The sequence below is a fragment of the Vigna umbellata genome, chromosome 4 (assembly GCF_029865625.1).
Source record: "Vigna umbellata cultivar VRB3 chromosome 4, Vumbellata_1.0, whole genome shotgun sequence".
NCBI classification, from domain to species: domain Eukaryota; kingdom Viridiplantae; phylum Streptophyta; class Magnoliopsida; order Fabales; family Fabaceae; genus Vigna; species Vigna umbellata.
The window spans coordinates 28,578,667-28,604,849 of NC_142168.1; the positions used below are offsets into that span (position 1 = coordinate 28,578,667).

Here is a 26,183-nt window from a genome sequence, read left to right on the forward strand (position 1 = left end):
ATAGGATCAGAATTGCGTTTTGAACAAAATAAAGGGATCAAAATGTCCATAAAAAATTATTAACTTTGAATTTCATTCCTATTATATAAGGTAGACAAAATATACATATATATAATTGTGTTAATAATCTAAAATATCTCAAAAGACACTCAATAAAGTAAATATTTATTAAGATTAAAAAGAAAATGATACTTTGGAAAGAAAAGTTAGTTAGAAGGTGCATCATAGGTAGGTAAGGGTGTTTCCGAATTGAGTTAAGTGGGATTTGGCAAACGGATTATCTAACCTACTAAAAACGTATTTCCTTGGATTAAGTTGCTTCTTTTCTTACATTAAATCCAATCCAATCTACTATTCAACAAGTTGAATTAGGTCACTTGTATCAAGATTTTGAAAACTTTTATTATTTTTTTTCAATTATAATGCTAAGTATTAACTTAATTAAAAAAATAATAGTATTTACAAAAATTAATTCTAGATTTTAAGTAGGTCAATTGGAAGAATCCAAATTTCTTGAAATATATATTCATTAAATATTCAATAATCATAAGATATTTGTAATAATAATTGGAGACAACATTCATTTTACAATTCTTAAAGCTAGGTAACATTCTACTTCAAAACACATCCAAAATATAAATCATAGGTATTTTAAAACATTGTAACTTAATACAATTTTTTTTAAAATTAAACATGTATTTTTATACTAATTCTTAAGTTTCTTACTCCATCATCCGTGTTAATATCATCATCAACTATTATCTCTCCTCCAGTATGTGTGTGTATGTCAGTTCACTGCACTATGGAAGTTTATATTTAACTATAAACCAGTTCAAGAAAACTGCACTGAACTAAAATATGGTTCAGAGTAACTGAATTAAAATATTTTTTAGTTCAGTTACATTGTAGTTTTGTTGAATAAATTGTTTTTTAATTCACAGTTTAGTTAACTATTTATTGTGCAGCCCAGTGAATAAACATTGTTTCAAATGGCACTACTCCAGACCATTTTTGTCCCCATATTAGAGCATTTAATACAAAGAAAATGGCAGAAACTATTCCAGAGAACATGATTGCAGTTTTGAGGGCAATAATGAGTTTCAATCTCCCTTCATAATACAAAGAAAATGGCAGAAACTATTCCATAAGTATACTGCACTTAAAATTGGTTGAGACATAATATACTAACTGATTTCAAGCTCCCTTCAAGCTAAAACATACAATGGAGTACAAATCCTGAAATTCACTAACTGATTTCACATGAACCTGCAGATGAAAACATGACACAAAGTCTCGTATAACTTGTTGAGCACCTTCGAAAGCAATGTTCGAATGAAAAAGGTGTTCCAATTGAAAATCTGGCATTCACGACTATGTTGAACCTGGTATTGAACATGGTGTTTCCGGAGGATTTGGTAGATCCGGAGTTTAAGGAGCTGGTGTGGAGGATCATGGAGGACGCAGGGAGGGTTAACCTCTCAGACTACTTTCCTTTTTTGAAGCCGTTTGATTTGTAGGGCGTCAAGGGACATGTGGTGGTTTCATACGTCAGGTTGCATGATATTTTCGACCGCATGATTCGAAAACGTGTCACGAAGGGGGATTTCTTGGATGTGTTGGCAGGGAGGAAGAGGGCAGCGATGGCAGCAGGAAATCTTTGACCGCGAAAGAAAAAAAATCTAATGGAGAAAGACATACAGTTCACATAGTTAACCCCAGTTAACTGCACTAAAATTATTAAAGTTCAGTTTGTTTAACTTGAAGTATAAAACAAGTTAATTAATTTTTAGTAAAAACCAGTTCAGCTTTATTAAATATAATATACTACACTTAACTGTAGTTTAGTTCAGTTTAGTTAATTATTTCCAGCAATATATATATATATATATATATATATATATATATATATATATATATATATATATATATTATGTATGTTTACATAATCATTGTATAAAAAAATAAACAACACAATTGTAAAAAGTAAACTAATGCATTAAAAAATATGAAAAATAGTATATTAAAAATAGTAATTCATTAAAATAAATATAAAAAATATCAAAGTATATTTGAAAGGAAATCTTAAATTATTTTGTTTTATTTTCTCATATATAACAAATCAGTTATTCACTACATCTTTAAAGACACACATAAAGAAATATATATATATATATATATATATATATATATATATATATATATATATATAGTTCACCTAATGTATTTATAGAAGAAGATTAATGTAAAAGCAATAATAATTTCTAATAGATTATCAAAATAAATCTTTCATGGAACTCAATCCTTAACTTATTCCTTTTTTTTCAATTAAATCAATCCACTACTTCAATCCAATATAACTCACTCATGAATAATATTTCATTATATGAACCGGTAAAAAATTGCATATAGGTCACATTCGTCAAATCAAATACCAAGTATCAACCCCAGATATCTCATTCCAATGAATTAAACAACTATCAGCCCAAACAGTAACCAAAATCTAGACTCTGCTGGAAAACTAGTGTATTGAATGGAGTTATGAAATTCTGCACTTGTCATGCTTCCAAATTCTCTCTTGGTGTTCCAACACTCGGGACTATTGTTCCCAACTAAGTTATGACAGAGTTAACCTAACTAGCTCCCTAAGTATGATCCTCTTTCATATCATACCATATGTCATTTGAAGTCTATTTCAACTTACATCACCAAATCACCTAGATATTTAACTCTATATTAGTGAAAATACTAGTTGAGTCCGAATAATTTTACCTCCTAAAGTTGGACTCAACCTAAATTAGCATTTTCCTTGAAAATACTATTTTGACTACCACACATACTAAAAACTTTACATATACACATAAACTAACAAACATAAATACATACAAACATAATTATCTTAAATAGCATACAATAAAACCATTTAGCAACACTATAAGTCACTTCTAATTCACACTTTATAACAATCATATACGCATACCATGAATCTCATAATACAAATATGATGCCACATTCAATACTATTTTATTGTAATACAAATATATTCATAACTCTTGCAGCTAATCCAAATTCACGGGTTTTTAATTTCTATGTTCAATTACTTTCAAGGCTTGTAAGGAAAATTATTATTCTACACCAAAAACATCCAATCCTATAAATCTAAACAATATCTTTACCATAATAACATCACTCATTCCTTTTCCATCTTATATAATAACTCTTCGATACATATTTATGAAATTTCATATTAATACATTACCAATCACACTTATCATCAATTTTTTTTCACATTCACCACAATTTCATAATTTCACAGTTCAAATTAAATCACCCCTCTCATAAAGATTATTTCCAAATTTCAGTAAGCATATAAGGACAACATTCATACCATATATTTTTTAACTCAACAATAAGACCTTAAATCTTTAATTAAATTGGTTTTCCTTCCTCTCTTAGATAGTTTCACACATGAAAATTCATTTTATCTATACAATCAAAGGTCTGATTAACGATCAAGACACAATTTTAACATCTTCAGTAAAGAATATTTCAACAAAAAGAAAGAAAAATCACATGCCATAAGAGTTGCATGAGAAATAAATATATTACTTCATTGAAAAATGACAGAAAGTTAAATTATCTAAAAAAGTTAAGTATATTTCGTATCAATCACTCCATTAATTAGTGTTGGATTTTCAAAAAGAACATGAATGTATTAAAAATTCGGGAAGAAAATAAAAATATTAAGAAAAATTAAGATTTAAGATAAAAGGTTTTCTAAAAAATTGAAGATCATCTTATCAATTAATAAGTTATAATTAATTTCTACAAATTAATTTAAACAAAAAAAAACATAATATAATTTATCCATAATACAAATATAAAAATAATCTTAAAATGAATATCAAATCATCTATATTAACCTGGGTTAAATCGGATTTGACCGGATTATAAATAAAATATAATTCAATATACTTACACGAATTATCGAATAAAATTCATCATGCGTCACAACTTTTAGTTATTGGATTAATCAATCATATGTGTGGTTTTAGGTTCTCCCCATCAAAACAATTCTTCCTCTATAAAGTTTATCAAGCTAGCTTAACCCTAAAACATTATATTCAATATGAACTATTCATAATAATTTAAACTTGTATATTTTTAATCTTGTAAAACCAGTTTTTGAAATAGTTTATCTAAATTTTCATAGACTAATATTTAATTTCGTTTTAGATCATTTAGCATAATACAACAATGTAGGAATGTGATGCATATGAAGTAGTCTATAAGAGACAAATTTGATTAGCTTTAAACGTGTGGCAATGAATGAAGATATAGGGTTACGTTCTGACACCATTTTTAGAAAATGTATATCCATTTGGTGGAACAGCCATGGAAAAATAACAAACACCAAAATACTACCAATTATTCTACACATTCATTCACCCAAATGTTGACCAACTCACTATTATTTTCCACATTCATTCTTCATACTATATAATATATAGATATATAATATACAGATGACAAAAATATAACCAAAAAAAAGTTATATGCATCCTAAAGATTTTTTTCTATCAGTAAAAAATCCTGTATCATCCCACTGACACGAGTTTAATTGTTAAAGTATGTGAGATTAAGATTTATTTTAATGTTTTCACGATTTTATATATATTTTGTAAATTTAAAAATATTTCATTACGTTATAGAAAATGTAAAGTTTTTATGAGTATTTCATTACGTCATAAAAATATTCTGTTTAACTATTTATAGATTTTTTATGTGAAATTATTAAAAATAAAGTTAAGATATTGTAATATACATTACTAATTAGGTTATTAGAAAATTTGTAATGAATTGATTTTATTCTTTAGAATTATACAAAAATTGAAAAAGAACTATTGTTTGAAATTATAATCATAAGTTAAATCCAATCTAAATATGTAGAGTTAAAGAAATATTGAAATCTTGACAATTTAAATTAAACTCTCCTCTTCTTGAATTTTTATAAAATAACTAATGATACTTTAATACAAAAAAATATACAAGACAATATTTGTGAAAAGAACTAAAAACTTTTAGACTAACATTGGTTGACACAAATCATGATCATGCATTGTCTCTAGAAATTTTTTTTAAAAATAATATCAATGGAGAATGGTATCTAAAAAAGTATTCATAATTTTCTTATTAAATGAGGGGTTAAATATGTTTTTAGTCCCTCAACTATCAAGCGATTTTTTTTTTCGTCCCTATTTCAAACTTTGTACGTTTTGATCCCTCTCCTTAAGGAAACCATAACTTTTGATCCTCCAAAATAAACGGCGTTAAAAATCCAGATGAGATGGCTAATGTTTGGTCACGCGCTAGAAACTTGAAACTCTCTCTCTCTACAACATTTAATATTTTTTAATATGCAAAGTCAATGGACACACACGCCAACACACCTCCACTCACTCAGGTTGTCACCGGTGACGATTGTTGCCGCCGGGGAAGCCACCAGAATTTTGTTTCCTTTTCTTCCAAGCATCAAGCAAGTATGACCCAATTTTGACATCTACCAAGGTTTTAATGTACGATTACAGGAAATTACAGACAAAAAGCAACCACAATAGCTGGAAGCCTAAGGTTTGTGCCAATGGAGAATTGAACACACCATTGTTGAGGTCAAGAAAGTGAAGGATGGGTGTCAAAAATAGAGTCTCAAGAAACATTGAAGCTAAAAAGGTGGAAGAGGATGAAGATTTGCTGCAGAAAATGGAGGAACAGAAGGTGATTTCGTATGTTTTCTTGGGAGTTAACAAGAAATGTCATCTTTCTTATGTTTTCTAACATGGATTCCTAACAGGATTTTGCATGATCCAACTTAAATTAATGCATAATCTAATTGGTTAAAAGCAGTCAAAGTATGCATTTTTTTGTGAATCAAGCAATGCTAAAATCTGCTTTGGTGCATTTTAGAATCACATCTATTCTAAAAATCAAATTGTTATTCATACAATTATGAAAGTTATGATCAAAAGAATAAAGTCTGATATAACTCAAAGGATCCATCTTTAACTAGTGATGGGTGGATGGTAGTGTAAAACTTTCTAAGTTATGCCTAGGGTAACAATACATCAGACATTTTGGCTCTCGAACCAACTGAGATTGAGGAACAGCCAGGGACAGAAAAGCTTTGGACCAAACGTTATTTTGGCTTTCCATTGACTTTGCATTAAAAAATATTAAATGTTATAGAGAGATAATTTCAAAGTTTCCAGCGTGATCAACCTTAGCCATCTCATCTGAATTTTAACGCTATTTATTTTGAAAGACCAAAAATTATGATTTTGATTGAGGAGACAGATAAAAAGCTACAAAGTTTGAAATATAAAAACATATATAACCCTTAAACGAGTGATTAGGATTCTTTAAGGACCACTTCTTTTTCTTTCTACTGAGGATTTTATTCGTTACTTTTGTATCTGAAAAACCATTTAATGACAATAAAGTTTGTGTGAATAAACGTTAACATTTGTTAAACCGATTCTTCAAGTTTAGTTTTAAAGCTTATAAACGACTTTTTCAAACTTAAGCTTTGACTCTCTATTTTCCTTTTCCCAAAAATATTCTTTTGATATAAATCTCTATCTATATATTAATTTAATTATTCATGATATAAATTTAAAACTTGAAAGTAAGTTAATTTAAGCAATCTTTTAACTAAAAGAATATATCTCCGAAAATGTTAACGAATTTTCTACTGGTCAAAATTAAAAAAAGAAAGAAAAAACTTATTTTTCTTATGAAGAGTGATTAAATATTAGTTTTTATTTTAACAATTCATGATTAATGCTTCCCAATTATCCAAAAGTATCAAATAGTTTCTTACTTTTTTTTTATTTGTTAAATATCACGTTTTTTACTATACACTTAATTCAATCCTAAACTAACTACCGACAGAATAATTCTAGAAGTAGAAAATAAGTGAAATTCATATGCATGTTAGAAAAATAATAATTATGAAATTGAAATAAAAATATAAAAAATAAACAGTACTAACTATTATCAGAAAAAGGAAAATATAATTAGTGTTATTAAGTTAGATTTGGATGTGTAAAATGTATTTATTTTAGAGTTATTTTAAATTTTTCATTAAAAACCCTTTTTCATTAAAAACCTTTAAAAACAGAATATGCAAGAAAAAAAAATTATTTTTGTGTTATATCAGAGAATTACGAAAGTCCTAGTTATGAAAACAAAAACATAAAAAGAAAATAAAAAATGGAAGGTGTTTACGTCTCAAAAATCTAAGGATGTTGTGTGCTGGTCTATTCCACCATCTACCACAGACATCTATCAAAGTTGTAGCTTTACATAATTTTTGTCTTCAAACTTCTTAGTTATCACATTCACATTCTCTCTCTCTCTCTCTCTCTCTCTCTCTCTCTCTCTCTCTCTCTCTCTCTCTCTCTCTTTCTCTCTCTCTCTCTCTCTCTCTCTCTGTCATCCACTAGCTGCTGATATTGAAGTCTATGAGTCCATCAATAAATGCCAGTAAGTAAACCACCATGCACATTCCAACTCAACCTTTGAATAAAGGTGAAACACAAACTTTAACCTAAGACAAAGGGAGGCTAGTGGAATCTAGGAAGTTTCACCATCCTTGGAGATTCCGAACTCCCAGAAAAAAAGTTTTGGGATTTGAACCACTTTCCAAGGAAAATCCACAAATCATGGCTCAAAATGGAAGTGGGGATAGAGTGGTGGAGAATGGTTTTGAGTCAGTTGAGCATGTAGATGAGCTTGATCGCGGACTGAGCCAAAAGGGTAGCATCAAACTCAAAGAGGAAGAAGTTTCTGTGGAGAGGGTGTTCCAGCATCTTCTGGTGCCATCATGGAGGAACCAATTGACTCGGAGAGCCTTTGCGGTCAGCTTTGTACTAAGCATATTGTTCAGTTTCATTGTGATGAAGCTCAACCTCACCACTGGTATTATTCCTTCTCTCAATGTCTCTGCTGGCCTTCTGGGGTTCTTCTTTGTGAAGACTTGGACCAAGTTCTTGGAAAAATCTGGCATGTTGAGACAACCCTTCACAAGGCAAGAGAACACTGTCATCCAAACCTGTGTTGTGGCTTCTTCTGGCATAGCCTTTAGCGGTACCTTCTTCTTTTCACTCTGACTTTTCTGGATTTGTTTACTGTTGTCATGGTGTTGATGTCTATTGTTTTTTAAATGGTTAATTGTTGTGAGTTTTGATTTTGACCCTTTTTGTTCCATGGGGTGAAAGGGTTTTTTTTTTGGGAAATTAACTATAAATTTATCAAACAGTTGGATTTTTGGTGCCTTTTTAGATTCAACAGTGTGCTAATTTTTGTGGGGATTTGGATTTGAACAAGACCTTGGTTAATTTCTCATGTTGACCTAGTCTGTAATCTAATTCCTCTGAGAAAAAAACGGAATTACTTTCTCAGTGCTAAATCATTTCCAGATAAATTTTCAAAGGAGAAAATCTAAGTAGTAATCACTTCAGTGGCTAATTGAATCAGTATAGAATCAACTGTGTTCTTTTTTTTTAAGATTTCCAAACTTTAGAGTCAATTCTATCTGTTCCACTGTTTTAATAAATCTGAAGGAACTTTTTTTCCAGAATGATATCATTAGTGCTCCCTCCCCCAGTCACAGTCTTTTGTTATCAAAGGTTACTACTTTTCACTGTCAGACATGACCTTCTAGAATATGCTAACTGTGGAAAAGCCATGGATGACCGACAAAGGCATCAAATTTGTCCATGCTTTGAAAGATACTTTTTCTTTGTTTTGAATTTCAACTTATGACAATAAATTTGGAAACCTAGTTTATTTGATTGAATAAGTGTATCCTTCTACCATTTTCAACCGAACATAAGCAGAAATTCTCAGTCACTTTTTCTCATCTTCCATCATTCTTTAAAAAATAAACTTTCAATCTTGTATCATTAAATGTATTGCATCATATTTTGAAATGAAGCATTGCAAACTGTCAAATCTGGTTTAAATGTTGTGTTAGGTTTCTGGAAAATTGGACTTCAGAACATACCCAAACTCTAGAGTGAGATGTTGATGTTATACATGTGAAAGGAATCTTAGGTCCCATTAAGCTAAATTTCTTCAAAAGTACTTATTGCAGGAGAATAAATAAAATAAACTTCTTTTTTGGAGAAGTTAAAACAAAACCTTGTGTGAGAAGTTTATTTCCTTCCCTTTCTTAACTTCTTTTATAAATGTTTATGAAGAAATTTATCTACATAGAACTAATTTTTTGTAATCTAGGAATTCTTCTTTTTCATAGATTTCATGCTTAGCTCAGTTAAATGAAAGTTTTCATTCTGTGATTGATTTGTATGAATAGGAGGATTTGGAAGTTACCTCTTTGGAATGAGTGAAGAAATAGCTAATCAATCCACTGATACAAGTGATTTTAAGGACCCAAGTTTAGGGTGGATTATAGCTTTTCTTTTTGTTGTTAGCTTTCTCGGCCTTTTCTCTGTTGTACCTCTCCGAAAGGTAAGCCACTGACACATTCTTGAAATATTAATTGCATTGTTCATTAATGTTCCATTTTATTCCTAATAAAAATTTGACAATGAATATATTAAGGGTATGCTTAGATAAATTTCTCAATGAGTTCTACTCATAAGAAAAAGAGAATAAGAAAGTGTAATGAATTCATTAGCTTCTGCCATAAATTAAAATTAGCTTTTAGAGATATAAATGAGTAAACTTTTATAATTTCATTTTACATTCTTATTTTCATCTTTAGTTATTTATTGAGAAGGCTGTCCATACAAACTTAATTTAGAAAACCTGCTCGGTTTCATTTTTTCAATCCTTATCACTTTATTGCGTTTGCAATCAAGTTATGGCTAAGTTATGCTTCTGTTATATGTGTTAGATTATGATCATTGACTTCAAATTGACATATCCAAGTGGTACTGCAACTGCACATCTCATCAACAGCTTCCACACTCCTCAAGGAGCCAAACTTGCAAAGTAGGCACTATCTTTGACTCAATCTTACTAGAAGTGACTGCATAGGATGTTATACATTCAAACTAATTTACTGTTTCTTTTGTACTCTTCCAGGAAGCAAGTAAAAATGTTGGGAAAATTCTTCAGTATGAGTTTTTTGTGGGGCTTTTTTCAATGGTTTTATACAGCTACTGACCAGTGTGGATTTCAAGCCTTCCCTTCATTGGGGCTTAAAGCATATGAAAACAGGTATGTTCTCAGATCTTCATTCTATAAAAGCAAGATACTTCAAATTTTGTACTAATCCAGAATGGCTAATCACATCTCAACTTATTTGTAGGTTTTATTTTGATTTTTCTGCAATATATGTTGGAGTTGGAATGATTTGCCCTTATATCATAAACATATCAGTGCTTCTTGGGGGAATTCTTTCTTGGGGAATAATGTGGCCTCTCATAAAAACCAACGAGGGTCATTGGTATGAAAAAGGCCTTGGTGAATCAAATCTTCATGGCATCCAAGGTTATAGGGTAAGTTCATTGATATAAAGTACCACAATTCCTTACATTCTTTCCAATGTCTATCAGTTAAGTTGATTTACCTTGTACCTTGAATTCAGGTATTTATAGCTATTGCCTTGATCCTAGGAGATGGTTTATATAACTTCGTAAAGGTGATAACTCATACCCTCTGGGGGTTGTATCATCAAATCCAAGAGAGAAAACGGGAGAATGTTCTTCCAGTTGCTGATCAAGACTCCCCCTCAAGTCCAGAGCTATCTTATGATGATCGGCGCCGCGCCCAACTTTTCCTTAAAGATCAAATTCCCACATGGTTTGCAGTTGCAGGTTATGTTGCTATTGCTGCCATCTCAACAGCCACTCTGCCACACATCTTCCACCAACTAAAATGGTACTACATAATTGTTATCTATCTGGTTGCTCCCACCTTGGCATTTTGCAATGCTTATGGTTGTGGACTAACTGATTGGTCCCTTGCATCCACTTATGGAAAGCTGGCCATCTTCACGATTGGAGCATGGGCCGGTGCCACACAAGGTGGAGTTCTTGCCGGTCTAGCCGCCTGTGGAGTGATGATGAACATTGTTTCCACAGCCTCAGACCTGATGCAGGATTTTAAGACTGGCTACCTTACACTGGCTTCACCACGCTCCATGTTTGTGAGCCAACTAATCGGCACAACAATGGGTTGTGTAATTTCTCCTTCTGTGTTTTGGATTTTCTACAAAGCTTTTCCTGACCTTGGGAAGTCTACAAGTGAATATCCTGCCCCATATGCAATCATATACCGTAATATGGCCATATTGGGGGTGCAAGGTTTTGGCTTTCTGCCAAAAAACTGCCTCTTGCTTTGTTACATATTCTTTGCTGCAGCAGTTATCATAAACTTGTTCAAAGATTTTCTTGGCAAGAAAGGGAAGTTTGTTCCACTTCCAATGGCCATGGCAATACCCTTCTACATAGGGCCATACTTTGCCATTGACATGTGTGTTGGAAGTCTGATATTGTATGTGTGGGAGAGGATTAACAAGGCTAAGGCAGATGCTTTTGCACCAGCTGTAGCTTCTGGTTTGATATGTGGGGATGGAATATGGACTCTTCCTGCTTCAATACTTGCTCTTGCAGGAGTTAAGCCACCAATTTGTATGAAGTTCTTGTCCAGAGCAACAAATGTGAAGGTTGATACTTTCTTAGGGAGTTAAGGTCTTGTTTGAATTGGACATGGTTGGTATCTTGTGAAAAGTGTCTGGCTTGTAAATCTGTGAAACATCACTGCAGTTTGTGTTTTTAAACTTTTGCAGCCATACAGTTGATCAAAACAACAGTAGAAGGAAAATTAGTGTGTATTTAAATGTCAGAAAGAAAGAGTATATGTTCAGATTGTATTTGTTTTATATGGCGCTCCCAAAACATGTCCATTTCAAATATGCTTCCTCTCCATGCCATGAATTTATGTGTACCACCAAAGTTTTAAATTGCTGTTGCAGTTGCATGTCATTGCGGTCTTTAATGTGGCAGAAAACTGCTCACAAATGTGGTTACAAGTGCCTATGCAGCAAAGACTCTAAAAGTCTTAACATTTGGTGATACGGGGATAACTTTACTCTCCTTTTAAGTGCTGAGTGGTCTTTCCACTTGATGAGTTCTTTACTTTCAACTAATAACTTTTATGTTGTGTTCTAATAACTTTTATGTTGTGTTTGGATGAAGTAATTTAAAAGGATAATTTATTTATTTAAAGAATTTAAATTTTTTTATACTAAAATAACTTTTTCTTTATATTAAAATAACTTGTTTAGATAAACGAATTAGAAAGGAATTCAAATTTAAAGAATTTTACAAAGTATTTTAAATAAATAAAATAGAGAAATTTCACATATTTTCAAAAGTATAAGAAATTTGAAATTTTTTTTTTGAATCTTTTTCACCCTATTATCACTTTTTTTTTTACAATGATCAAGCTAAGTTGGTTTGGAACGAAAGACGAGTTGACTCGGGTTTATGGTAGATCACAATTTAGGAAAGGTTTAAAAATTCAAGAAAGGAGGGGTCGATATAGGCTAAAGGTCAAGTTGAATCAATTCGGATTAAAGGATAGTTGAGACAATTTGGGTAGAATGTCGAGCAGAGTCGATCCAGATCAAAGTCAAGTAGAGTCAATCCGAGTCGAAGTTGAACAGAGTTAATCCGGATAGAAATCGGTCGAAGTCGACTTAGGCCAAAGTTGAATAAAGTTGACTCGAGTTTTGAAAGTTGAGTAAAGTCAGCTTAAGCTGAAGGTGGACTAAGTCAATTCAATTTGAAAGTTGAGTCAAGTTGAATTGAAGGTTGAGCAAGTTGACTCAGGTCAAAGCTCAAGCTGCTGGACCCAAGTCGAAGGTGAAGTGGCTCACCAGGTCAAAAATTAAGTTGAGTAGTCCAAACTAAATTTGAGTCATGTCAGCATAGACCGATGATCAAGTTGAGGCACAAGGTTGAGTAAGCCAGCTCAGGCCAAAGGTCGAGTGATAAGTGCAAAAAAGTAGTAAATTTTCATATGGAATTTTGGTACTTCTGTATTAAATTGTGTACATTTGTATCAATTTTCCCCAATCTAAGAAAGATGAAATGTAATCATATGTTTCCGAGTTGTTGATTAAAAGGAAAACATTTGGTCCCTATTTTGTATATGTTCCAGGTAAATTAAGAGAGAAGAAAAAATAGAGAAGAGCAAATCCTGCAACAATTCGCCCAAGCTAAAATGATATCGCTTAAGCTAGATTCATCCAGGAAGCCATTGATTTAAAAGTCATTCTCGCTTAAGCGAAAATAATTTAGCTTAAGCGAAAATGACTATCTTCTCCAAGAAGTTTCTTCTCGCTTAAGCGATAATTCGCGCAATATATATACTCACGAGTCAGAAAGAAAGGGGGAGACGGAGAGATGCAGAGAAAGAAGTTACCCAAAGAGTTTTTCTTCACTTTAGCTGTGGGATCTTCTTCTTCATCTCTTAGAATGCTAATGGCTACAATGAGTGGTTGATCTTTTCTCTTGGGATTGAATGTAATTGATTCGAACTCGGATGTAATCTGGTGATATTTATATATAGCATTTATGTTTTATTCAATATTGGTATTTTTGTTCTGCTCTTAGTGTTTGATTCTATCTGATCAATAGTTTCATGAATGTGGGTTTTAGTTTTGACTGGAAAGTATTTCTAAAATCTGATCTGAACAAGAATACTTGATATCCTGTGATGCTAGGGATAGATTTCAGTTTATCAATTGCTTATAACACTTGAATATAATGCTGGACAGTTTGTTGGATATGTGAGGAATCAATATTCAAGGAACTTATCTTATGAATTTTATACGCGAGGAATCGGTATAAATGACTTTTGTGTGTTGCATCAATATTGGTAATTTCAGTTGCTATATGTTTATATTCATTCAGATTGCAGACGAGTGAGATAGATGAATTCAATCCCAACTTCTCATATTAAACTTTCTTTAACTTATATGTTGTTAATATTTTACTTTTACGCAACGTAGTATAAATTATCAAAATCCATTATGAATCAGTTTGAATACCCTTGTATATATGTTGTTTTAGATAAATTTATCTATTTAATTGAAGTTGTTCCTCGTGGGATCGACACTCTTACTTAAAAATCATTATACTACAGTTAACTATTGGTACGCTTGCCAAAAGTTCAACATCGAGCCGTGCTTGCTGGGCCGAAGTCAAACTAAGTCAATCGAATCAAAGTCGAGCAAGTTGACTTGGTTGATGGTGAGCCGATTCGTCGAAGGTCGAGCTGAGTAGGCCCAAGTTGAAGATCGAGTCGAGTTTACTTGTGTTGAAGTCCGAGTTCGGTTAGCTTATGCTGAGATCTAGTTGAGTTGGTTTGAATTGAAGGTGTAGCCAAGTTGGTTCGCATTAAAGGTTGAGCCAAGTTAATTCGCACTGAAAGTTGAGCCAAATTGGTTTGCGTTGAAGGTTGAGCCAAGTTGGCTCGCACGGAAGGTTTATTCAAGTTGACTTGTATAAAGGTGAAGTTAAGTTGACAAAAAAATTTAAATATAAGATATTTTTATTATTCTATCGAAACAAATTATTTAAAAAAAATTATAAGTAATTTAAATATTATGTAATTTTATTTTCTAAAATTGTTAAAATTCCTCGTGCTGGACTGAGTTTTGGTTTATCACAACTAGCATCTTCCATGGAAAGAAACATCCTGATTTCATGAAATCCTTAAATTTTCCATAAACCTATAAAACTTTCAAAGGAAAATTAGTGGAAAAATACTTTATTGTAAAAAGTATTAACCAATCTAGTCAATAATTAATTTTTATTGAAATCCTCCTTTCAATATGACAGATTTGCAAAAAACAAATTTTAAAAAAATAATACTTTAACATTTTGCAGAATTTGTTATTTTAAAGGAATTAAATATATATTATTGATAATCTGGAATGATCAGAATGTGACCAAACTGACTTAATTCCTTTACTATGGATGATAGAAGAATAGGAAAATTCATGGATTGTTGAGTTCCAACTACTTTAGTTTTTAGCAAGTTTAATTTGACTCAAATAAACGTTATGAAGTTTTGTTTTTATTTGACTAAAAGACGTGGCCATGAACCACGATGCAACACCTTTTTTTGAAGATGAACTATGCAGACAAACTTGACTTCTGAATCCTTTCCCTAATTGAGAATAATTTATTGTGTTGTGCCGTATAAGAACACTGCTAATAATTGGTGGGTTTCTGGTTTAGGTAAGACACTGTTTATTTTATTTTATTTTTCCCTTTTTGCATCAAAAGATCTATTATTAAACTTTGGCTTAGTGAGGAAACGATCATATTATTAAACTATTGTATGAAGCTCTGAAAATGACAGTTGAATAAAAGAGTCCATCTCTTTTCTTTTCAAATTTTTAACTTTGTGGACAATTATAGATAACTCTTCAATGATTCGGGCAAAAAACAGAGCTTAGCACCATGATAAATTCAATTTTTTAATGAACATTACGTTAGTAAACAGATATGTAATACCAGCATGTGTGTTAATAACTTTTTAAAAATATATTCGCATTTTAACAAACTTTTACTCATAATTTTTCAAAAAGTATAAAGTATTCGGAACTGATTCTTGATAAAAATAATAAAATTAAAAAATTAAAAAAAAAACAAAACAGGAAAAAAGAAACAAGGGTTATGAAGTGAGAAAATTGTGTACAAACTGAGGTCTGTCATCAATTCTAAAATTATATTTTGACTCAATTCAAGCCAAGAAAAGAGAATCAACCTGGTTCACTCATTTTTTTTTTATTACTCCCATCTAGTTCCTTTCAAAAGTCAATAAAACATGTGACTTTGATTTTACATAGATTCTCACTAATCACGTTAAAATGTCAATTATGTGAATTTACATAAATAGTTAATGCCTAGAGTCAATTTAGAAATTCCTAGACTAATTTTGAGTAGAAACAACTTTAACTAATTTATACTTCAGAAATAAATTAATCTGTCAAATTCTACTAATGACATCACTTTAAAATTGATTAGAATACATCAAATGACTCCCAAATGAGATAAAGAGTTAAATGACATCACTTTCAACAGTATACATTAAACATATTATATTCTCTCTTCCTCTTAACCTCATGATATTGGTATTATACCTATTCTCATAATTCCATCAAAACCACATGGTAAGCAAATCCAAGTTGTCACGTTCTTAGTGACAGAAATAAAGGGTATCATCACATCACTTGCATGACATTGCCTTGTCATTTCTTGTGCCTAGCAACCACAACTTAGATTAGGGTCAAGCAGTCCACTCATCATCACTTCCATTATCCTAAACAAAACAAATATTATAAGCACAAAAAGTATATAGATTAGCCCCATGCCTTTTATGAAACTATAAGATTGTGTAGGTACATGCATCCATGTGAATAGAGGCATGTGTAAGGTTAGGGAAATACCTCTGAAGCATTTGAAATTTCTTCAATGTCATCATCATCTTCATCCTGCATTATCATGTAATATGAAACTAGTAGTTCAAAGAGAACTGTAAAACTGATACCAAGTTTCCTAGTTGTTAAGATATTTCAGAGCATCAAGTAATCATATTGGGGAGATTGATGCTCATTCAAATTTCAGAGATACCAGATGAAAATATCAATGGAACTATACGGATACTTATATGCTTATAGCACAAACCAATGCCAGTCTAAAATTGGAATATCTCTAGTGAAATCAATGATACGTGAAAAAAGAAAAAATAAATAAAACAGAAGTATAGAATTATCAGGGATGAAATTGAACAATGATATTGACTTCAATATTTGTACAAATCAGACCAGGAGTGATCCTAGAAGCATATATTTAAGTAGATAAGTTTAAATAGTGAAAGCAATTGTGAAATTAACAGTGAGAAGACAAATTAGTGCTGCCAATTGTGAAAGCATAGCTGATCGCTTGAAAAATGGATGAAGGGTTGGCAAATTACTTCCCTATCAGTAGCCGGATTGGGTGCATTATGATTAAGCATGAAAAGTAAGAACCCGCTTAAAGAAGATTCAATCACTTAAAGCTATGGATTGAGAAAAAAAACTTACATCGGATTGCTTGCTTTTCGCCCTGGTTTTTTCACCTGGAAAATTAACATGCATGATAAGTTTGCCGAAGTTCTATTTATGCAACAGCTTCTTTTTAAGACCAGCTTTAAATGCATATTGGTAGTTATATGAAAAAGAATGCAACTGGATATAAATGATCTGAAATATTTAGACAGATACTACAACAATTAGAATATCATGCAATTGATTATATGCTGGCAGAATACAATCACAAAGCAAGCATAATGATATATTAGTTCGACAGCATCAACCGGGCCACTCAAAATGAAAGACTAACTACAATAGGAAGTCTTAAATCAATGATTATTTAAAATATTAATCTAGAACTTATCGTTACTTGATCATTATATTGCTGACAATTTTATTATTTTTGTTGAACAAAGAATTTACTGAGAAAGAAGATAGCAAGAGACTAAGCACGTGAAACACGTATTACAACACAACACTAATAACATTGAAGACCTACCAAAGACAACCTCTTAATAAGGCCTTTGGACAAATCTGTTCCAAATGAATCATAAATAGACTAGTGAAATTTGTAGCATTTCTTTCCAACCAAACAAATGCAAATCGAAAAGATTGCCAATTTTTTTAGCCCCTTCATTGGAACCAAAATTTCTTCATTGGGACAAATCCAACCTTCAATATTGCCTATGTTAAAGATTTGATTGAACGAAGCATATTAAAGATTGATGGTCACTTTGACATAATAGAGAAAGTCAATTCCGGAAATATACTCTAGCTATGCCATTATTTACTTTGGCACCTCCAGCAGCCAAGTAGTTCTTGACATGTTAACTAAGCCTTTTAAGAGGTCTTGTATTGATGACACTTGTAACAAGTTTGTCTCATTGTACATAACTTCCAACCTGAGAAGAAGGGTCAAAGATATGATTTTATTACGTTAGAAATATGATTGATTACATTAAATAGGAATATATGATTTTTCTATCAAATCATATAATATCTCCGTATTCAATGTAATCAAATCATATATTTATCATAATCAAATCATATCTCTAATACTCTTCATCAAATTCGAACATGTGTCATATGAAACGGGTATGTTAAAAATGGTCACAAATCACAAGTGCCGGAAAACAAAAACTACTCAGCAGACACCACGGCTGCTAGAAAGTAAAATTACCGGAGGGCACGATGACAACCAGAAAGCAAAAATGCTCATAGGACACGACAACTCAGGAAAGTAAGAGAATGCTCGGAAGGAGGTACCGGAAAACAAAATGCTCTGAACAAGCAGTGACTGCTAGGGAGCAAAGGGCATGGTGACTATTGGGAAACAAAAACAGTCATCACAAAGCAAGGCAATGCTAGTGGTGGCACAATACAGCTTCAATAAGATGCATCTAGTTTATATTTGACTGGGTTCTTGTTATAACTACAAACATCGCTATGAGGAACCAATAAATATCTCCCTAGTGTGGTCTTACCAAATATGAAGAGATGCACAATCATTCACTTTGAATTACTACCTTTCGATAATGATAGCAACACGTAGTCATTAGAAGATATGTAGTAAAAAGGAAGAATACTCACCAGTAGTTTTGTTCCTAGGCTTTCTTCCCCTTTTCTTGGGTCCTTCATCCTACAACAATAGCCAATAACTCAGCATGTATCCTTTCCAATATGAAATGATTATAACCAATTAAGGAAGACTCTTATTCCCACTTGAGGACAAAGGGATTCAAGAAATTCAGAAGAAAGAAAATTCAACCAGATCAATCTTTCGTTTTGAACCAGCAGGCTGCAACTTTTGGCCAGAAGCTGAAAAATATTAATAATTTTTGTTATTCAATTATCATAATATTGCCTGTGATAATGTAAAAAAAAAAACTAGGAAAGTAAAACCTTTTGATGATGGAGATTTCCTTGAATTTCTTGTAGTCTTCTGAAAAATATAAGATTTTTGTAAGATAATCAATTTGACCAATGTTTAGCCATACCAAGCATGATATATATGATTCAGAACAGTTTATATCAAAAAGGTAAAATCATTGTAAAATTAGGGTTTCCTAAGTCATGCAGAAATACTTCGTAGATTTAGACAACCATGAAGCATTTTTCTATTCTTAGAAAGGTTTCATGAAAGAAATCACATAAATAACAATAGCTCAGTGAATGGTGTGAAAGTTATTATTTTGCATAATCACAGTCATTTGATAACAGGTGTTGTTTAACAAATTTGGGACAGAATGGGAAGATTCCCAAAGCAACATAAGTTACAAAATGCCAGTGGCTCAACCCAAGCTCTTAATTTAAGTTTCAAAGTTTACAATAGATTCTTAAAAGCAGCATTTATAAAATATGCCAGACAGTGGGCTGGCAATACTTCTGGTCCTGGTTCAACCATTTAAATTGCCTGGTTGAACTGGATGAAGAGCCATAGAAACAATCCTAATGCAAGAACATATGTGCGTGTGTATTGGATGGATTAGCCACTCAAAGCTCATTTTTTCAAATACTTCCATCTAGCACATCTTGAATGCAGCGCAAACAGCTTTTTTATCCAAGAAAATCTAAAATAAAACAGATTGTGTAAATCAGCTAGTTCAACCAGTTATTATTGACAGGTTTTGACTAGTCCAAAGTGGGCCCAATCTTGAACTCGGCTAACCAAACTGACCACATGTTGGCTTCACAAACAAACTAAAATTCTGTTCAGACTTTACTTAAAACAAATAAGCAGGAAACCAACCCCACCTATTCCCACTTAGAAGCACTGTGCACTGATATGTATATTTATTGCAACATAAGCTATGAGCCCAGATATTCCAAAAATGGAAAAGTACCAGTTTGTACCAATAAATGTTTGACATTCCTAGATTCCTATTGTACCCAACAATTATCCTCCAATTTCCTACATGATTTTAGAAATTTACGCATGTTTGACATTCCTATCCAAGGATTATCGTCCAATTTTCCATTATGTATTTAGAAATTTAAAACATTTGGAATATAAATCCAATACTTTAAATAGGAACCAAATTATGTATAGATCTATCTTTTCCTCTATACCCTTAAGGCTACATCAAAATTAAACAATTATATAGATCCAATACTTCATTTGAATAGGACTAATACTTTGTGGCATTGTAGCATGTGTTGGAAAAATATATAAATAATTCTGGATCGTATTAAAAGGGGGGAGATATTGTGATATGACCAAAGTAAAGACGTCTAACTAATAGCTCTTTTGTTATGGTTAACAGGGTTGTAAGCAGGTTGCACCCGACTCTGAGAAGCCGCCCAACTCAACTACATTTTTGTGACTTAGGTTGGTTTTATTTAGTACACCCAATTAGAATTGGGATAGGTAACAGGTTCATTAATTTCAAACTCGATGAACTCAACCCAACTTGACCACACAATAAACATAGAATAAAAAGCATTATTTATATATTAATTTTATACTTTATAATGAGTATTATAAGTATTGCCAAAATATTTTAGGAAGTTTTAGATTTTACTCCTATTGGTTATATACTGCAAATTGGTCTCATTTTTGTTAATGTGGGATCTCTAAAATATCCTATCGTGCCGAATTATATGCATCTCGAGCATAGAACTAGATATTTGATAGCGGATGACGAGTAGGCTCAACAAACAACCAACTTCACTAGGATATGCTCTAGATGACGTTGATACCATCTTAAGAAGTGAGCTTTAAGTATAATTAAACCTTACAAAACCAACTTGTAAGGTAAGATTTGCATTTATTTATATGATGTAAATTGGCCCCATCCTTAGTCAATGTGAAATCTCCAACATTAAGAAACATTGAAATTATTTATTTGAGGCATTTTCTAATAAAAGATTCTTTTCTTTAAATTATTTAATCCGATGATCAAACCCAACCCAATCTTAGGTTGCTAAATAAAAAGGGTAAAGAAGATAAACTCTACCCAAACCAGGCCACTTACACACGTAATGATTAACATTAGTTTTTTTATTTTGTTAATTGAGACTATCGCTGATTGATATAGTCAACAACAAATGAGAAATGACCAATATTTCTTTGCAGATATTTTGCATTTCTGTAAAATGCACTTTTTTACATTTAAAATTCATGTTTATTTATTTAGCCCATATCTAACTTTTATTTATTTTATCAATTTCTTATATTCTTGTATCAATATCATATCATGATATGTCTCCATCATATGAAGTACGTGAAATTCATAGTTATAAAGATGAACTTGTCTAATTTCAGTGTTTGATGGGAAATTCACTCTGCACTAATGTTTTGTTTTCTTCAGGGCCCCTAGCAACAGATGGAAAATAAAGTGGATTAGAGATGATTTATGTGGTTTGGATCAACTGATTTGTGAAGAAAAGAAAAGGGACCAGATTTTAGACATAAACTCCTTTTTCCCACCAATGAGTAAAGATTTGCATGCACATAATCGATTGCATAATCAATTACGTGCACAAAATAATATGTATTTTGTTGTCTTTTCGTGTACATAATCAATTATGTGTGGTTTTCTTTTTTTCCATTTTTCTATAATAATAATAATAATAATAATAATAATAATAATAATAATATATTAAAAGCAACAAAAAAGTTACTAATAACAAATAAAATCATCTCACTTTCCTTTCTAATTTTCTTCCATTTTATCCTTTTTCACGCTCTAACTTTCTACCACCTCATCTAGAGTGTAAGGTTTATCAATTATTGGCAATGCATCAAAAAATCATCAGCTCATATTGCATGCATTTATATTAATCTCAGTCCCACCGATATCTATACCAAGAATAATTATAATACCCCAACATAGTAAGTAGGTACGTCCTTGAATCTTCTTAAAAATAACAGTAAAACTATATCAAAAGGAGAAGGCATTTGAAGAATGTTGGACCCCATGGTAAAAAGCAGGATTTCAGTCTAAACCTCCAATACAAGATCAAATAGTATCGTAGCCTAATGACTAGCAAGAGATAAAAATAACCTATCCCATAGTTGCTTAGAGAGAGTAAACATGCAACTTCAAAGCATCATCACACATCTTATATGCTATTTTACCATAATTTTAGTACGTAGATATTATGAAACAAGAGGAACCTAATGTTGACATGTTGAAAAGTACTGGTACAGATAGCTAGGTGTGGGTCAAGAAAGAAAAAGAATGCAAGAAAGTGTGAATCTTTGCTATGACACTCTTGGAAAGACTTCCTCCGGAGGAAAGTATAAGATACAACTCGGGGAAATTTGAGAGACCTATATCTCCAGAAGAAACTCCAATTGCAAGTTACAACAGAGTTGGGTTTCTCTAACTCAGCCCCTTCGGACCTTCTACAGAGGAATTTATTAACTGGGGGACTAATGCATGCATACAATGTTATATACTTATAAAATGAATAAAGGATGAACAAACAATTTAACATTGTTCTTCGAAGCTAGTAATGCTGGGTCAGATTCAAACAGTTTCAAAAGCTTACCTTTTCATTCACTTTCTGGAATAATGTGGATATAGTAGCCTGGACAAGGGAACCACGATTACTGGACTTAACTTTAGTAGATGCACTGACTGAAGTAGATTGAGACACTGACTCATTATTTTCCTGGTTGAGTGGATGTCCCAGTGCATCATCCTCCTTATCAAGGTCAAAAACTACAGTTTCTTTCTGTATGTGTGAATTAAGGAATATAAAATACAAACTCAATGATGATATAAAATATATAAGAGCAAGCAACTTATCAATTCCAGGTGGCCAGGTGATCAAAAGGAAAACTAAAGTTGAACACAACCAACCAACTATTAAAGCATCTGGGATAGTTTGGTGTAGCCTTAGAAATGATATGCAAAATACAGGGACGAGGTTTATATAATTGCTTGAAAAAACACATATAAGATTTTTCACCCACAATTTTAAGGGTATACCAAACTCAATAAGGATATTTGAGCTATTATGATCATTTACAGCAGTATCAACTTCTTCCACTTTCTCTTCGTGATCAGAAATGTCAGGGCTGTTTTCACCAGAATCATCACTGGCCGAAATCTCAGCAAATCTGGTCCAACAAAAGAACTAAATGAATAGGAATTTCAGTCAAGATTTGCTACAAGTTTTACTCATGTCAGATATTAGAATGGTCAAACAAAAACAGACTAAATTTTTGGGCAAATAATGTTTTGCTTAACATAATACAGCAATTATTCTTATAACTTTGTAGCTGGAATGGCACACGTTGCATAAACCAATATAAAAGAAGCTAATACTTGTATGATTTTCCTGCAGTTCTTGTTGACTGCCGGGATGGACCCGATTCCTTTGTATCTTCTAATTTTAGTTCACTGTAAGACAATTCATTTTCAGAGGGTGTCTTTGGTGACTCTGGTTCTGCATGTTGAATCCTGGATCTAGGAACCCCTTGATTGACTACAGAAGCTGCACCGGCACCCCCTTTAAAGTCATATTCAGCTTGATGCCCCTGAAATAGGCCATTCGCAGAGTGGATAACAAAAATGGACTCCATTTTCTCTTCAGGCCAAACAAGGAAAACAAGAGTTGCTTCTTGTGATCAGACAACTATTATACTGTAACAGCTCCTAACCTCATAGAATTCCTTAGGAAAATCAAGTTTGGCTTCTTCAGGGTTTTCATCTTTCCTCCCAATCCACCATGCATCCGAAAATACAATCTAATAAAATCAAGATATTTCTGATGAGGAACATACGTACCCAAAAGGTGCAATTCCAGAAGATACTAATTAGTAAATGAAGAAAAAGGAAATGCATAAAATTTTTATTCTTATACCTACAAGAAGTCAAAAGAAGACACAAAAAGGGAAGAATACCTGTGGTGATAGATATAGACACACGTATATTTCAAAAGAGAAATGAATCCACTATGAACATTAACTCTAATATCATAAATGCAGGAATTAAGACTGCGTTATGCATGAAATGGGAATCATGACAGCACTTTTCCCCATATTCTCAGAAGTCAATGCATCTTTTCATCTACCTTCCATAATATGAATTCCTTGGAGCCCCTACCTTTAGATATCAAGAATGTAACAAGAAAGAAAGTATGCTTACTAAACCCCAATTACCCAATATAAAATTATGAAATAAAAGGGTATGATAGGCCAGTATGCACAAGCAACTTCTTTGACTAAGCATTTATAAGTTTCCTCGTAATTAAACAATAATCAATGTCTAAAAAGCTCGAAAAAAAAAGTAACCAGGGAGGATAAAAAAACCAACCATGTTATCAAAATAGTCCTCACACATTACACTCTTTCCACCTTTAGGGAACTGTAGAGTCAAGTATCTGTTCTTTGGATATACAATGGTCCCAAAAAGCTTCATTTGACCCTGAAAAGTGAAAGTGAAAATGCATCATCAGTTACCAATACAAAACATAGTACCAAATCAGAAATCTTAAAAATGCTCCAAAATTTGAAAGAAAAAAACGATAGATATATAAAAGAAGACACTTCACTCTAAACAAGGTTTTCACCCAACCGGTTATCAATTATAATGATGCTGAACCAGACTTGTGAACTACAACAACTAGCCACTTCAGTTCAGCTGAGTTAGTCAGAAGCAATGCAATAAGATATGAGAGGCAAGAAACTAGGGCCAAGTAAGAACTTGTAGGTCAAGGAAGCTAAACCCAAGTGAAGAGAATGCATGAGGTGAGTCTTGGTGAGAATTAAGAGATGATAGAGGGAAGGAGGGGATGAGGGGATGAGGTAATTTGTATCTAAAGTATACCCTCTACTGTCTAATTTTTCTCCTAATTTCTTCCTCCTCTACTTATTACTTCTTTTCCTTAGATCGTTGAGTATTCTCTGACTGATAACATTCGTCTGTTATTAGTCCCGGAATTATCATGTTATGGTTTCAGTCGATACAGTCACTAATAGTAAGAACAACGATTGGCAAAGCCCTTAAAAGTTTACTAAGGTTTTCTTCACAGGTTGTCCTTAACTTCTGCTTATGACCTGCCATTAGCATACACCAAATCCACTATGACTAACAGTCACTCAAGCATATAAGCTTGATGTTCACAGGTTCATGATAAATCCCCTTCCTTAACATTTCTCCAAATAAGCCAATCAAGACCAAGAGAAGACCAAAGCAACAGGTGAAACAAGCCGAGTTACACTTGCAACCATGTTTAGTTTGAGAAAATGTTCACTTCGTTTATTTTCTATCTTCACTTTTTATTACAAAAATACAACTCAGCTTTCACTTTATTTCTGTTTTCAAATGCTCATATAGAAAATAGTAAAAAAGATCCTCGCTTAAACTTTTTATTTTTCCTGTTTTCAGTGTTTCCTAAAATAAAGGACATTCTATCAAATTAAACGAGACCCAAATTACAGTAAATAAATAAAAAAATTCCAGATTTCTCAACCCAGTTCCTGAAACTCAAAACCAAGCCAACCCCACAAAACCCCGACTTGTATTCAAAAGCTGAAATACCAGATCAAAAACCCACCTGGGGGAAATCGAGGTAGAGAACAGGGTTTTTGGTTCCCAAATCCTTAAGGTCACCGATCTTGCCACCAGCAAGGGGAGCAATTAGCCCCGGGAAGGAGAAGAGATACCTGCTGCTCTTCCTCTGAGACTTCTTGATGATGTCTTTGCCGTGGTGCTTGGCCACGACGGAGGAAGGTTTGAGTAGAACGGAGCTGCTAGCAGGGGTCTCCGAGAGAATGTTGTTGGCAAAGGCCAAAGATTTGAGCTTCTTGCGCTCCAACGTTTCTGGGTTTATGATTTCAGTGTCTTCTTCTTCCTTCTTCTTCGCCTTCCCCCGCGCCATTAAAGGGTCAAGTTCGTACGCTTCTTCAGTGGTCTCTTCTGCCTCTGCTCCTGCTATGCTCTGTTACACGCGGGAACAGGGGAACTTCGTTTTTGGTGGGTGTATTCCTCGGCAAGAACAAATTGCATACATTTTATTTTATTTTGTTTAATCGATATTTTGCTCTTTTGAAAAACTATTTTTCAATTTCATGTAACGTCTAATAAAAAAAATTAGTCAAATAAGTGTAGTT

General features: G+C 32.5%; 2 protein-coding genes across 4 annotated transcripts; one reads left to right on the top strand and one right to left on the bottom strand.

Annotated features, from left to right (window-relative positions):
• Positions 1 to 7,413: 7,413 nt before the first annotated feature.
• Positions 7,414 to 11,908, top strand: LOC124846098 (putative metal-nicotianamine transporter YSL7). Of its 2 annotated transcripts, XM_047323313.2 has the most exons (6): positions 7,414 to 8,142; positions 9,374 to 9,528; positions 9,917 to 10,014; positions 10,108 to 10,242; positions 10,334 to 10,523; positions 10,613 to 11,908. In XM_047323313.2, the coding sequence occupies exons 1-6, from the start codon at positions 7,719 to 7,721 to the stop codon at positions 11,714 to 11,716; spliced, it is 2,106 nt and encodes a 701-aa protein (XP_047179269.1). In that variant the 5' UTR covers positions 7,414 to 7,718; the 3' UTR covers positions 11,717 to 11,908. The 2 variants fall into 2 exon arrangements, with proteins under 2 accessions (XP_047179269.1, XP_047179270.1); XM_047323314.2 differs by lacking the exon at positions 9,374 to 9,528 and having other exon boundaries at positions 8,009 to 8,142.
• A 4,112-nt stretch (positions 11,909 to 16,020) lies between these two features.
• Positions 16,021 to 26,070, bottom strand: RHL1 (root hair initiation protein root hairless 1 (RHL1)). Of its 2 annotated transcripts, none has more exons than XM_088113980.1 (12): positions 25,628 to 26,070; positions 24,385 to 24,495; positions 23,730 to 23,816; positions 23,395 to 23,606; positions 23,073 to 23,186; positions 22,613 to 22,799; positions 19,019 to 19,055; positions 18,885 to 18,934; positions 18,707 to 18,755; positions 17,129 to 17,163; positions 16,493 to 16,537; positions 16,021 to 16,365 (listed from the first exon to the last, which is right to left on the bottom strand). In XM_088113980.1, exons 1-12 carry the CDS (start codon positions 25,949 to 25,951, stop codon positions 16,333 to 16,335), a joined length of 1,284 nt encoding a protein of 427 aa, XP_087970106.1. In that variant the 5' UTR covers positions 25,952 to 26,070; the 3' UTR covers positions 16,021 to 16,332. The 2 variants fall into 2 exon arrangements, with proteins under 2 accessions (XP_087970106.1, XP_087970105.1); XM_088113979.1 differs by having other exon boundaries at positions 19,019 to 19,058.
• Between the last annotated feature and the right edge of the window lie 113 nt (positions 26,071 to 26,183).